Raw genomic sequence first — 15,251 nt, 5'->3', positions numbered from 1 at the left:
CTGACACCTTGATTTCTATCTTCCTTTACCCTCTTGTTTTTAATGTATTTATAAATTGCCTTGGGATTTTCTAATTATACTTGCCAAGGCATTTTATGGCCCCTCTGGCGCTCCTCAGGAAAATTATCTAAGTTTACAACAAGATTTAGATCAGTGGGAAAATAGGCTAAGGAATGCAAATGGAATTTAACTCTGACAAGTGTGAGATGCTCCATTTTGTATTGTCAAAGCAGGGCAGGACTTGAATAATAAATGGTAGGGACCCGGAGAGTATGCAGAATGGAAATATCTAGGAGTACAGGTGCTTGGTTCCCTTAAAGTGGTGGGACAAGTGGACAACATAGTAAAAAGATGTTTGGCACACTTGCTTTCTTTGGGAAGGGTATTGAGCACAAAAGTTGAAACATCATGATGCACCTGTACAAGTCACAGGTGAGACCAAACTTAGAATATGGTCGCATGATGCCATGTCATTAAGTTGGAAAGGGTGCCGAAGAGATTCACAAATATGTCACCTGGGCTTGCGGGCTTGTGTTACAGCCGGAGGTTGGATTTGCTGCGACTTATTTATTTGGCGCGTAGGAGGCTTAGGGGAGACTTTATTGAGGTGTTGAAGATCATGAAGGGCATGGATGAAGTGAATGCTCGTATTCTTTTTGTCGGGTTAGAAGATTCTACAGCTAAAGGGCATAGGATTAAGATGAGAGGGGAGGCATTTAAGAACCTCAGGGCCAACTCTCTCTGTGGGTAGTATCTATCTGGCCTGAGCTTCCGAAGGAAGCAATAGAAGCATCCCATTGGCAGTGTTCCAATCCTCTGGCACATCTCCAGAATCTGATTATTTTGGTACATCCACTCTTTCAGTAGCCACATCAAGGCAGAGTGTGGTACAATGCACAACAGGCCCTTCGGCCCACCAAGTCCATGCCAACATTTTGTCCCAGCTTTACTGGTCCCATTGCCCACATCAGGACAGGCATTTTCTATGCCATACCTATTCATGTCTGCCTAAATGGCTCGATTCTAATCATGTATTGTCTTTCCACTGGTAGACAAGAATGCTGAAGAAACTCAGCGGGTGAGGCAGCATTTATGGAGCGAAGGAAATAGGCAACGTTTCAGGCCAAAACCCTTCTTCAGACCTCCGCTGGCTGGTTAGCACGCAACAAAAGCTTTGCACTGAACCTTGGTACACATGACATTAAAATAAACTGAAAAGCAAAAACTCTCCCTCTGTATCCAGTGGTCGATGGTCCCACCAGAGTCGGCTGCATGCCCCTCTTCCGGGTGTACGTCTATGTCCCTGGAGAGGGAACACGCTGTGTCCATGGGGACTCTGGAGGTCTTCCGTGAACTCTGGTAGTTGCGGGGATCGAGTGTATTGTTGATAAACTTGGGGACATTTAAATTTGATAACTGTTTGTTGTAAACTGCCAATATAGGCAGCCTGATCATGTTAGTGCTCTGTATTTTTGTTTGTTTTGAATAAAATAATTTTGTATTAAAGAAAAAGTGTCGACTATCCAGTGTTCTTGGTGTGACTCTGTATCCAGTGTTCCCAGTGTTGACTCTTGTTTCTGTTTTTCAGAAGCGGAACAAACGGACTGAAGTCAAGAGGCAGGTGGTCAGTGAGGTGAAGGTTCACATAGCGAGTGACGCGAAGGTTCACATAGCGAGTGACGCAGCAGCAGCGGACCGAGCCTGTAATCAGCCCAAGAGAAGCAGGAAAAGGAAGAGCGGGAAGATTTCCTGCTGCCAGGCTCCCACAGCTCAACTGGTGGGTTCACCGGCCGTCTGCTTCTCTCTGTGGTTGTGTGAGCGACGAGCGGTTTATACTCAACTGCATAATCACAGGTCCATCGGCCCACCATATCCATGCCAGCCCTCTGACTGAGGACAATGGAATGAATGATCAAGGATAAGAGATCACTAGGATTATTTAAGGTGGCATAGAATGGGTGTCTGATCACAGTACATGAATGACAGCATTATCAAAGGGCACCAATTTTTAGTTGTAAAGGAACATAGAACAGTGTAGGAACAGGCCCTTTGACCCATTGTGTCTGTGCCAAACATGATGCCAAATTAGCCTCATTTCCCCAGGCTGCATGTGACCCATACCCCTCCATTCCCAGCATATCCATGTGCCTATCCAAAAGATTCTTAAAGACCACTGTCGTATCTGCTTCCACCACCACCTCTGGCAATGTTTTCATGTAGACAACATGAACACCCACTACCCCATGTGTAAAAAACCTCACCACGCACATCTCCTTTACATTTTAAAACTCACTTTAAAACTATGCCCTCTAGTCTTTGTCATTTCCACTCTGCTAAAATTGCTCTGAATGTCTACCCTATCTATGCCTCACATCATTTTATATAATTCTATCAAGTCTCCCCGCAACCTCTGATGCTCCAAATTTAATTGAGTTTTTTGGGTGACTAAGAGGTGTGATGAGGGCAGGGCGATCTCTGTTGTCTACATGAACGTTAGCAAGGCATTTCACAAGGTACCGCATGGTCGGCTGGTCTGGAAGGTTAGTTCAAATGAGGTCCAGGTGAGCTAGCCAAATAGAAAAAAAATTGTCTTGAAGGTAAGAGACAGAGGGTGGTGGTGGAGGGTTGTTTTTCAGACTCCAGGCCTATAACATGTAAAGTACCACAGGGGCCAATGCGGGGTCCACTGTTGCTTGTTATTAATGATTTAGATATGAATGTAGGTGGCAAGGTTAGTAAGTTTGTGGATGACACTAACGTTAGTGATTTAGTGTAGAGATACAGCGTGGAAACAGGCCCTCCGGCCCACAGGGTACGTGCCGACCAGCGATCACACATACACTCGTTCTATCCTGCAGACGTGGGCCAATTTACAGAGGTCAATTAACCTACAAACCTGCGCATCTTTGGAATGTGGGAGGAAAGCGGAGCACCCGGAGAAAACCCACGTGGTCACAGTGTGAATTTACAGACTCGGTACAGATCGCACCCATTGTCAGGATTGAATGCTGTACCACTGAGCCACCCTCTTCTATGTTATTCTACCCTTTTGACACCCAATGATTTGGTCATTTTCTTTCTAAGTTTGGAAATCAGAGTATTTTTTAGTTTTGATATAAGGATAAGCAGATACATACATAAACAGATAAATCGATAAATACAATGACTTCCATTATGCAGCACCTTAAATAGAGCAAAAATACCCAGGTAACCTCACAGTAGCCTTATCAAACAAGAGAATGACATTAAGCTAAATGAAGTTCATAGGTTCCAGGAGCAGAATGAGGCTATTCGGCCCATCAAGTCCACTCCGCCATTCAATCATGGCTGATCACTCTCTCTTAACCCCATTCTCCTGCCTTCGACCCTTAACCCCGACACGAAATATCAACTATTCTTGTTCTCCAGAGATGCTGCCTGAACTGCTGGGTTACTCCAGCACTTTGTGTTTATCTTTTGTAAACGAGCATTTGCATTTCCTTATATCCCATCAAACTTTAAAATGGTGTTCTCGTATCTGCCCCAACCACTTCCTCTGGCAGCTTGTTCCATATACCCACCACCCTCTGTGTGAAAAACATGTCTCTTTGGCCCCTTCAAATCTTTTCCGCTTGTGTCAATGCTACAGTATGTTCTCTAATTTTAGATTGACCTTCTCAGGCAAAAGGTCTGTGACTATTCAACTTATCTATGATCTCTTCTGACTGAAGCTCTTGACCATTTCCAGTTCAGCATCATTGATGCTGACTGGCACATCCACAACCCTTTGCTTCCTGAAGTAATTACAGTAACTAGCTCCTTTTGCTAACATTGAGGGATAGGTTGTTGGCTTGACACCATATTACCACGTTCTCTATCTACTTCCTGCACTCTTTCTTCTCATTGTTCAAGATCCGCCCACTACGGTGGTGTCACCTGCAAACTTGTAAATGGAGTTAGAGCAGAATTTGCCTGCACAGTTGTGAGTGTAAGGAGTATAATGGGGGACTGAGAACGCATCTACGTGGGGCACCGTCGTTGAGAATTATCGTGGAAGATGTTTTTCTCCTATCCTCACTGATTGTGTTCTATTGGTCAGGAAATCGAGGATCCAGTTGCAGAGAGGTGTGCTAACTCCTCGTTCCAGTTGTTTGGTTGGAATTATGGTTGAAGGTGGCTCGACCTGAAACATCCACAGTGCCCCTGCCTCCATAAGTGCTGCTGGACTTGCTGAGTTCCTCCAGCAGTTGTCTTTTGCAGCTGAGGTTCACTATGCCCAGGGGTGGTGGGTCTGATGTTCAAGGAGATATTGAGTAGATATGCCTGTGATCTCTAGACATTAGAGGGGTGAGAGGCAGCCTTAATGAAACATAACATTCCTTTACATAGCTTAACAAGGGAGTTATGCAGCGCATGTTCCACCTTTTTTGAATTAGGTGCAGCAATCTTGGAATAGTTGTGGGCCGTTTAGGACTGAGTTGTGCAGGCAATTTTTCACTCAGATGGTGATGAATTTTTGGAATTCTGTGCCCTGAAACCTGTAGAGGCTCAGTACTAGATGTGGGGTTAATTCTGGAAAATGGTGCCAAGGTCGAAGGTAAGACGTGATCCTGCTGAACAGTGGAATGGGTCTGAGGAGCCAAATAGTCTTGATTCTGAATGGGTCGACTGGGCTTGTATTCACTGGAATTTAGAAGGATGACAGGCGATTTCATAGAAACATATACAATTCTTAAATGGTTGGACAGGCAGGATGCAGGAAAAATGTTCCCGATGTTGGGGGTGTCCAGAACCAGGGGTCACAGTTTAAGTAAGCCATTTAGCACTGTGATGAGGTAAAACTTTTTCACCCAGAGAGTTGTGAATCTGTGGAATTCTTTGCCACAGAAGGTAGTGACGGCCAATTCATTGGATGTTTTCAAGAGGGAGTTAGATTTAGCTCTTACTGATTTTAGATGATCAGCCACGGCTTGGAGGGCCGAATGGTCCTGCACCTATTTTTCTATGTTTCTAACAGGATTCTGAGAACATTGACGTCGGGAGGGATCTTGGAGTCTACTGCTCCTTGAAAGTGCCAACACAGGTTGATAGGGTGGTAAGCAAACATGTGGGATGCTTACCTTCATTGGTCGGGGCATTGAGAAAAAGAGTCAGGAAGTCATGATGCAGTTTTATAGGACAAATGGTAAGGCTGCATTTGCAATATTGTGTGCAGTTCTGGTCGCCTCATTACAGGAAGGATGTTGAAGCTTTGCAGAGGATACCGGTTTACCAGAATGCTGCCTGGATTAGAGCGTACTGGCTGTAAGAAAGGGTAGGACAAACTTGGATTGTTTTCTCTGGAGCATGGAAGACTGAGACCTGCTAGAGGTTTAAAGAATTGCAATTTATGTCGACCTAGTTGGCAGATTGGGGTAGTACTATTTCCTGCATTTGGCCCATTTCCCTCTAAACCATTCCTATCCATATAGCTGTCCAAATGTATTTTGAAAGTCTTAATTGTATAATTTCTATATCTCCTCTGGCAGTTCATTCTAGATATGGACTTCCCTCTGAATGAAAAAGTCACCCCTGAGGTCCATCTTAAATTTCTCCCCTCTCACCTTAAGCCTCTCGTTTTAGAATGTGCTATCCAGGGAATAAAACTGTGATTGTTCACTTTATCCATGCCCCTCGTGAACTTGTACACTTCAATATGGACATCCCGCACCCTCCTATGCTTCAACGAAAACAGTTCTAACCTACCCAACCTCTCAAACTCAAGCCCAGGTAACATCCCGATGAATCTCTTCTTCACCATTTCCAAGTTATTGATCGGGGATCAGGGTTATTGATCTGGGGTTGGGTTTATTGATTGGTGCAGTATTTATTGATTGAGGGTCGGGTTTATTATCTGGGGCGAAGTTTATTGACTGGGCATTGCGTTATTGATCAGGGGTTGGTTTATTGATCTGTGGTTGGGTTTATTAATCAGAGATCTGGTTTATTGTTCTGGGGTTGGGTTTATTGATCAGGGGATAGACACAAAAAGCTGGAGTAACTCAGCGGGACAGGCAACATCTCTGGAGAGAAGGAATGGGTGACGTTTCGGGTTGAGACCGTTCTTCAGACTGGTTAGGGATAAGGGAAATGAGAGATATACTTGGTGATGTGGAGAGATAAAGAACAGTGAATGATAGATATGCCAAAAAATAACGATGATAAAGGAAACAGGCCATAATGAGAAGCTGGTGCGACTTGGGTGGGGGAGGGATAGAGAGAGGGGGAATGCCGGGGCTACCTGAAGTGAGATAAATCAATATTCATACCACTGGGGTGTAAGCTGCCCAAATGAAATATAAGATGCAGTTCCGCCAATTTGCATTTAGCCTCACTCTGACAATGGAGGAGACCGAGGACAGAAAGGTGTGTGTAGGAATGGGAAGGAGAAATGAACAGGGGTCTGGTTTATTGATTTGGGGTCAAATTTATTGATCTGGGTTAGGTTTATTGATTGGGAGTCGGGTTTATTGATTGGGGTTGGTGTTATTGATCATATGGAGCCAGTTTATTGATCATGGGTCAGGGTAATTAATTAGGGGGTGGGGTCTATAGATCTGGGTTGTGTTTTTGATCAGGGTTGGTATTATTGATCAGAGTTTGATGCAATATGTGTTGTGCTGTCTTCAGGTCGGCAGCACCAAGATGGAGCAGAACCAGTACATGAGGCGGGAACGGGTGCCTGGAGACACACTGCCCTGGAACCGGCCGAGATCGGTGGAGAGCGGCAGGGTGATGGAGCCACCCGAGCGGGCCGTGCTCAGGATAGCAGGTAGGACCAGCGGGTGCTCGCTGCGGCTGGCTGTGTGAGGGGTGGGTGCTGGGTGTGGGAGTGAATGAGGGGATGGGTGCTGAGTGGGTGGTGTGGGTTTGCAGAGGTCAAGCACTCACACCGTGACCTTTAGCCCTCTTGAGGCTAGGACCCCCAGGACTCCCTGCCATCCTCCCAGTGGAAGAGTTCCGAACCTCTCTGATGTTCCAGAGTATCGGAAAGCCAGGGTGCCTATAGATGGCAACTGTTGTCAGTTTATGAAACAGGAGTTAGTCTGCCTTGGTGACCTGTAGATTATAGGAAGTTTGGGATCTAACACAGATCGCAGGTTGGACCATGCATACAATATCATGGGTGTATGGGAATTGGTCTTAGTTTATCAATGTCACATTTACTGAGATACTGTGAGAAACTTTGTTTGCATGTTATCCAGTTAAATCATAGTGTATATGAATACAATCAGGCCATACACAAGTACAACAGGTAAATACTAGAGTGCTGAATATAGTGTCACAGTGTTATAGTGAAAGTGCAGATAAAGAAGGTGCAAGGCCCATAAAGAGGTAGATCGGCTGATTGGGACAACATCCGAGCTTATGAGAGAACGGCTCAATAGTTTGATAACAGCAGGGAAGAAGCTGTTCTTGAATCTGGTGATGTGTACTTTCAAACCTTTGTACCTTCTGCTCGACGGGAGAGTGGAGAAGAGGGATTGACCGGGGTGTGAGTGGTCCTTGATTATGTTAGCTGCCTTCCCGAAGCAACTTGAAGGGTAAATGTATTCGATGTTCGAAAGTCTAGTCTGTGTGATGGACCAAGCAGTGATGCATCCCAATAGGATGCTTTATACAGTGCATTTGTAAAAGTTTATAAGTGTTGGTGACATGCTGAACTTCCTTCGACCCCTGAGGGCATAGAGGTGTTTGCGTGGTTTCTTGGCTGGATCTTCACTGTAGTTGGTCCAGAACAAATTAGAGTCATATAGGAACATACAGCACAGAAACAACCCCTTCGGCCCAACTTGTCCATGTCGACCAAAACACCCCATCTATGTTCGTCTCACTTTGTGTGGGAAGAAATTGCAGATGGTGGTTTAAACCGAAGATAGACACAGTATGCTGGAGTAACTCAGTGGGACAGGAAGCATCTCTGGCGAGAAGGAATGGGTGACGTTTCGGGTCGAGACCCTTCTTTAGACTGAAGGGTCAGCTTCCCACATTTGGCCCTATCCCTCTAAACCTTACCTATCCATGTACCTGTCCAAATGTCTTCCAAATGTTGTTGAAATATGTCTCAACGACCTCCTTTGGCAGCTCATTTCCATACACCCTCCACCCTCCTTATGGAAAAGCTGCCCCCCAGGTTCCTATTAAATCTTTGCTCATTCACCTTAAACCTATGTCCCCTGGTTTGTGATTCATCCATTCTGTGTAAAAGATTCAGTGCATTTACCCTTTCTATTTCTCTCATGGCCGCATACTCCTCATCCTCCCGCGTTCCAAGGAATAAAGTCCTAGCCTGGCCAACCGCCCTGTAGCTCAAGTCCAGGAACATCCTCGTACTTTGGGTATAATTTGAGTATAGGAGCAGGGAGCTGCTCACTGCAGTTGTACAGGGTCTTGGTGTGATTATTGCGTGCAGTTTTGGACTCCAATTCTGAGGAAGGACATTATTGCCATAGAGGGAGTGCAGAGAAGGTTCACCAGACTGATTCCTGGGATGTCAGGACTGTCTTATGAGGAAAGACTGGATAGACTCGGTTTGTACCCGCTAGAATTTAGAAGGTTGAGGGGGGATCTTATAGAAACATACAAAATTCTTAAGGGGTTGGACAGGCTAGATGCAGGAAGATTGTTCCCGATGTTGGGGAAGTCCAGAACAAGGAGTCACAGTTTAAGGATAAAGGGGAAATCTTTTAAGACCGAGATGAGGAAAACTGTTTTCACACGGAGAGTGGTGAATCTCTGGAATTCTCTACCGCAGAAGGTAGTTGGAGCCAGTTCATTGGCTATATTTAAGAGGGAGTTAGATGTGGCCCTTGTGGCTAAAGGGATCAGTGGGTATGGAGAGAAGGCAGGTACAGGATACTGAGTTGGATGATCAGCCATGATCATATTGAATGGCGGTGGCAGGCTCGAAGGGCCGAATGGCCTACTCCTGCACCTAATTTCTATGTTTCTATGTACTGTGAATCTTCTCTGCACGCTTATCAGCTTATATTGTTGGTGATGTTTACACTAAACTCTCAATCGGGCTGTGCATGGAATATCGTGCACAGATCCCCTACACAGGTGGATCTGCATATGGAATACTGTGCACTGACTGGTTCAGTTTACACGGACATGCTTGGAATATCATGCACGGGTCTGGTCTCACACTAAGGAAAGATTAATTTCACCAAAATTAGACTGAAAGTGCTGGAGTAACTCAGTGGGTCAGGCAACATTTCTAAAGGTAGACAAAATTGCTGGAGAAACTCAGCGGGTGCAGCAGCATCTATGGAGCAAAGTAAATAGGCAACGTTTCGGGCCGAAACCCTTCTTCAGAAACGTTGCCTATTTCCTTTGCTCCATAGATGCTGCCGCACCCGCTGAGTTTCTCCAGCAATTTTGTCTACCTTTGATTTTCCAGCATCTGCAGTTCCTTCTTGAACAACATTTCTAGAGAACGTGGATAGGTGAAATTTTCGATCAGACCTAAAAGATCGTCTATCCATGCTCTCCAAGGATGCCACTGGAACTGCCGAGTTACTCCAGCACCTTATGTCTTTTTTAGTAAACTGGCATCTGCAGTTCCTTGTGTCTGCGATCACCAGGTTGGATTGGTGGGATGGCGTTTCCCAATAAGAAGATATTATTATTGTACTATTATACTTGTATTATTGTATTATACAGACACTGTAGAGTAGATGTTCAACTGTGCTTGAGTTTACTGTCTTGTGCAAGAACCATGGAAATCTTGCTGGCAGCAGCATCACACACACATATACTCAAACACAAAAGAATATTTATAACATTATAAAAGAAAGAAACTTTCCAAAAAGCAGTAGCGCCAAACAAAACAAGATGAAACATACTACATGCTCAGAAGAACAATCTCAATTTAAACGTATAATAATGTAGTACGTGACCAATCATCCTATAAGATTGATGCCAGCTTCTAAAAGCGTAATCCTATTTGCCCCGCACCCCTCTCTATGCCCCTGTCATTCATTACCCCCGCCCTCTCCCACGTGCCCATTACTCTACGATTCTGTTCGTATTGGTGGAAATGTGTCATCCTCGATAACAATCAGCACGGGAGCACCTCAAGGCTGCGTGCTCAGCCCCCTGCTGTACTCACTCTATACTCATGACTGATTAGCCGGTCATAGTGCGAACTCCATCATCAAGTTCGCTGACGACACCACTATTGTGGGGCGTATCACTGATGGGGATGAGTCAGAGTATAGAAGAGAGATCGAGCGACTGTCCATATGGTGCCAGCACAATAATCTGGCCCTCAACACCAGCAAAACCAAGGAACTGATTGTGGACTTTGGAAGGAGTAGGATGGGGACCCACAGTCACGTTTATATCAACGGGTCGATGGTTGAAAGGGTCAAGAGTTTCAAATTCCTGGGTGTGCACATCTCTGGAGTTCTTTCCTGGTCTGAGAACACTGATGCAATTATTAAGAAAGCACATCAGCGCCTCTACTTCCTGAGAAGATTAAGGAGAATCGGTTTGTCAAGGAGGACTCTCTCTAACTTCTACAGGTGCACAGTAGAGAGCATGCTGACCGGTTGCATCGTGGCTTGGTTCGGCAACTTTAGCGCTCTGGAGCGAAAAAGACTACAAAACGTAGTAAACACTGCCCAGTCCATCATCGGCTCTGACCTTCCTTCCATCGAGGGGATTTATTGCAGTCGCTGCCTCAAAAAGGCTGGCAGTATCATCAAGGACCCACACCATCCTGGCCACACACTCATCTTCCCTGCTACCTTCAGGTAGAAGGTACAGGAGCCTGAAGACTGCAACGTCCAGGTTCAGGATTAGCTACTTCCCCACAGCCATCAGGCTATTAAACTTGGCTCGGACAAAACTCTGAACATTAATAGCCCATTATCTGTTATTTGCACATTATCAGTTTATTTATTCATGTGTGTATATATTTATATAATGGTATATGGACACACTGATCTGTTCTGTAGTCAATGCCTACTACATTCTGTTGTGCTGAAGCAAAGCAAGAATTTCATTGTCCTATCAGGGACACATGACAATAAACTCTTTTGAATCTTGAATCTCTTGATTGTTTTGGATGGTTAGGGGTAAATTATAAAAGCCGATTACACTCCAGTTTGGAATGTGGGAGGAAATTAGAGCACTTGTAGGAAGCACGTGTGGTGACAGGAAGAACGAGCAAACCCCACAGAGACAGCATCGAAGGTCGGGGTCAAACTCAGTCTCTGAAATCCACTGTGTCATATACACATCTCACCAGGGAATGGCGTCAGAGATGCACCACTTCCCCTCCCCCCCGCTCTGAACTCCTCCTCCTTCAGTTATTCCTCCTCCCCACGTTCCTGTATCCATCACCCAGCCTCAAAAGTCAAAGTATCCTTTATTGTCATTCAGAACATTTGGTCTGAATGAAATTTTGTGCCTTGCCGTCATACATATAATAAAAATAACAAAAACACACAATAAACACAAATTTAACATCCACCACAGTGAGTTCACCAGGCACCTCCTCACTGTGATGGAAGGCAAAAGTCTTAAAGTCTTTGTCTCTGGTTCCCTCCTCCACTTCACCTCTTCTCTCTTCTCACTCCCTACTCTTCCCTCTCCCCTTCACTCTCTTCCCTCCCTCCACTTCTCTCCTCCTCCCCAATCGACCCAGCTCCCATCCTACCTCCCTCCCTCCCTCCTCACCCTCTGTCTTCTTCTCCACATTCCACATCCATATTCCCCATCCACATTCCCACCTCCACATTCCCACCTCCACATTACCCCCTCCCCCCTCTCCATTGCCCTCTCCCCGTTCCGTCATCTTCATTCCCCCTTCTTCACCCTCCTCTTTCCCCTCACTTCTCACCTCCCCCTCACCCACCACCCCCTCTGCCTCCCACCTAACCCCTCTCCTTTTCACCCCTCACATTGCCACTCTCCCTTCATCCCTGTTCCTCCCCTGCCTCTCCTCCCCCACTTCTACTCTCCTTCATCCCCCCACTTCTACCCACATTCTCCCTCATTTTCACCCTCATCACCTCCACCGTTCCCCGCCCCTTTCCCCATGACCTGCCCCTATTCCCCCACCTGCCCCTATTCCCCATGACCTGCCCATATTCCCCCTGACCTGCCCCTATTCCCCCATGATCTACCCCTATTCCCCATGACCTGCCCCTATTCCCCATGATCTACCCCTATTCCCCATGACCTGCCCCTATTCCCCTTGATCTACCCCTATTCCCCATGACCTGCCCCTATTCCCCATGATCTACCCCTATTCCCCATGATCTACCCCTATTCCCCATGACCTGCCCCTATTCCCCCATGACCTGACCTGCCCCTATTCCCCATGATCTTGCCCCTATTCCCCCATGACCTGCCCCCCTATTCCCCCATGACTTGCCCCATTCCCCATGATCTACCCCTATTCCCCCATGACCTGCCCCTATTCCCCCATGACCTGCCCCTATTCCCCATGACCTGCCCTGCCCCTATTCCCCCATGACCTACCCCTATTCCCCATGACCTGCCCCTATTCCCCCATGACTTGCCCCATTCCCCATGACCCTTCCCCTATTCCCCCATGACCTGCCCCTATTCCCCCATGACTTGCCCCATTCCCCATGACCTGCCCCTATTCCCCCATGATCTACCCCTATTCCCCCCTATGATCTACCCCTATTCCCCCATGATCTACCCCTATTCCCCCATGATCTACCCCTATTCCCCCATGATCTACCCCTATTCCCACATGATCTACCCCTACCCCATGACCTGCCCCTATCCCCCATGACCTACCCCTATTCCCACATGACCTACCCTTATTCACCCATGATCTACCACTATTCTCCCATGACCTGCCCCTATTCCCCTCCCCTGTTTTCCTCTCCTATTTCCCGCCACCTCCCCCATGCGCCTCCCTTTCCCCGCCCCCGGTGTCTCTCTGTATCTGCCGGCCGTGTGCGGTGCGGATCGGGTGTCGAGGGCCCTTTAAGCGGCTCCGAAGCTGCGCTACGCCCACTCGTAGCGGGGCCGGGGCCGGGGCCGGACTAGGAGCGGGGGGACCATGGCCGGGCGCCCGCCTTGGGAACTGCCCGCCGATGCCCAGGAAGATGATTATATCCAGGCTTTCGAAAACGTCCGGGAGAAGTATAAAGGTGACCCGTGAAAGAGAGAGAGGGATGGGGGGAGGGAGGGGGAAAAGTGTTGGAAAAGAGAGAGAGAACGAGAGAGCGAGAGAGAGAACATGAGCGTTGAATAAAGTGTGTGGAGGAGAGAGAGAGAGAGAGAGTGGGAAAGAGAGTTGTGTGGGAAAGAGAGTTGTGTGGGAGCGATTGTAGAAGAGAGTGCGGGGGAGAGAGTGAGAGAAAAAGTTTAAGAGAGTGTGGGAGAGATATAGAAGAGAGAACGGAGAGAGTGTGCCAGAGAGAAAGTGGAAAAGAGAGAGTGCTTTGGCAGGGTGTGGAATATGAGAGAGTGGGTGAGAGGGAGAGTGGTGGGAGAGCATATTGATGGCGGAGAGAGTGTGGGTATGGGGGAGATGTGAGAGAGGGGGGAAAGTGTGGGAGAGAGAGGAGCTGGAAGATGGGGAGTGTGGGACAGAGGGAGGGAGAGAGTCTGGGAGTGTGGCAGAGGGGACAGTGGGAGAAGGAAGGGATGAGCGTGTTGTTGAGGGAGAGAGTCACCTTGGGTGAGGGAGAGCTGGACAGAGGGAAGAGTGCAGAGCTGCGGGCTCTGCTTTCCTGTTGTATATTAACAATTGATCATGGTTGTAGGAGGCACACCTCCATATATGTCGGTGACATTGAACCTGAAGGCACAATGAAGTGTGAGGAATGGTGGGCCGGGGAATGGGTGGATGTCGTTTGAAGTTGAAGAATGATGGGTGGTACACATTGGCAGAGAGAACAGGACGGGGCAACACAAGTATGAGGGTGTGCAAGAACAGGGGGTCTGGTGTGTAGGTGCACAGTCTGTGGAGGTGGGGATAAAGAGACACACGATGTGGGCTTTGTGAACTGGGGTTCAGAAATCGGGAGTGAGGATGTCACAGTGAACATTATAGACCTCTGGTTCAGCTGCAGCTGCTGAGTCTGAGGGCCACACGCTGGAAGAGGTGAGTAGGTTTGGGAGATTCAGTGAGGGCTTCCAGGTGCTGGATAGGTGCACATTGACAAGCCAGGGCTGGATGTTGGACCAAACACACAGTGCTGGCGTAACTCAGCAGGTCAGGCAGCTGCTGAGGAGGGAATGGACAGGCAATGTTTTGGGTGGGAACTTTGAAGAAACATCCCTCCCCATTCCTTCCATAGATGCTGCTTGATGCACTGAGTTACTGTAGCACTTTGTATTTTGCTCGAGAAGCTGGGGCCTTCTCCTTGGGACAGGGGAGTGTGCCCGGAGACCTGACAGAGGAATCTGGTACCAGGAGAGGGTGGGGTCATCAATGAGGACGATTGGTGTGTAGGAGATAAGGTGAGTGTGCGAGGGGCGAGGGGCAGAGTGGGGGTGCAAGGGGCAGAGTGGGTGTGCAAGGGGCAGTGCAGTGCGAGCGAGGGGCAGAGTATGCATGCGGAGGGCAGTGGAATGGCGAGGGGTAGACCGGGTGTGCTGGAGGCAGTGGTTTGTACAAGAGCGGTGTGCAAGGGAGAGAGTGACTGCATCACTTGAGTGAATGCTGGAGGGGGATCGATGCTGGAGGAGAGATGAGGGGGAAGTGGAGGAGGAGGGGTTGAGAGACCCTGGGATCACTGGCCTGTGAGTGGGGGGGAAAGTCCCAGCAGAATGAATGCCCCATCCTGTGCACCCTGATGGGTGAGCAGTGGGGGAGGGTTGTTGGGGGGGGGCGTCGGCCCTTTGAGGGGTCAGTGTGAGGTGTTTTCCCTCCAACTCTGTGACCCTGCTCCCCTGCACCGGCCATTCGCATCTCGTTCCCCCGATGCCCTCCAGCTCCCCACCCTGAGGACTGATGGTGCGTCTGCTGCCTTATATGGTGTCCTCAACCTGTTTGTGTTCATCGGGACACAGCTTTAAAAGGGAAAGTCTTTACTGAGAGCCCAGTGGGAGCTTTCAGCAAACACAGCAGCTTATAGCACGCTCCGCTCCCCTCCAATCCCCTCCCCTCCCCTCCCCTCCCCTCCACCACACCCTGCTCTCACACTCGCACTCGCCACCACACTCACACCACACTCACCCATTCTCATACACGTGCCTGCTCTCACATGCACACATCCTGTCACACCCATACC

The 15,251-nt window shown here is 47.9% G+C and overlaps 1 protein-coding gene across 1 annotated transcript in view; it reads left to right on the top strand.

The window, feature by feature from the left end:
- Nucleotides 1-15,251, top strand: part of LOC129705367 (plectin-like) — a 224,428-nt gene that overhangs the window by 46,900 nt on the left and 162,277 nt on the right. The window contains 2 exon segments of the mRNA XM_055648915.1: nt 1,589-1,777; nt 6,649-6,790. Of these exon segments, the coding sequence (XP_055504890.1) occupies nt 1,589-1,777; nt 6,649-6,790 (331 nt within the window).

The sequence above is a fragment of the Leucoraja erinacea genome, chromosome 2 (assembly GCF_028641065.1).
Source record: "Leucoraja erinacea ecotype New England chromosome 2, Leri_hhj_1, whole genome shotgun sequence".
Taxonomy (NCBI): domain Eukaryota; kingdom Metazoa; phylum Chordata; class Chondrichthyes; order Rajiformes; family Rajidae; genus Leucoraja; species Leucoraja erinaceus.
This window is presented reverse-complemented; position numbering and strand designations above follow the sequence as displayed.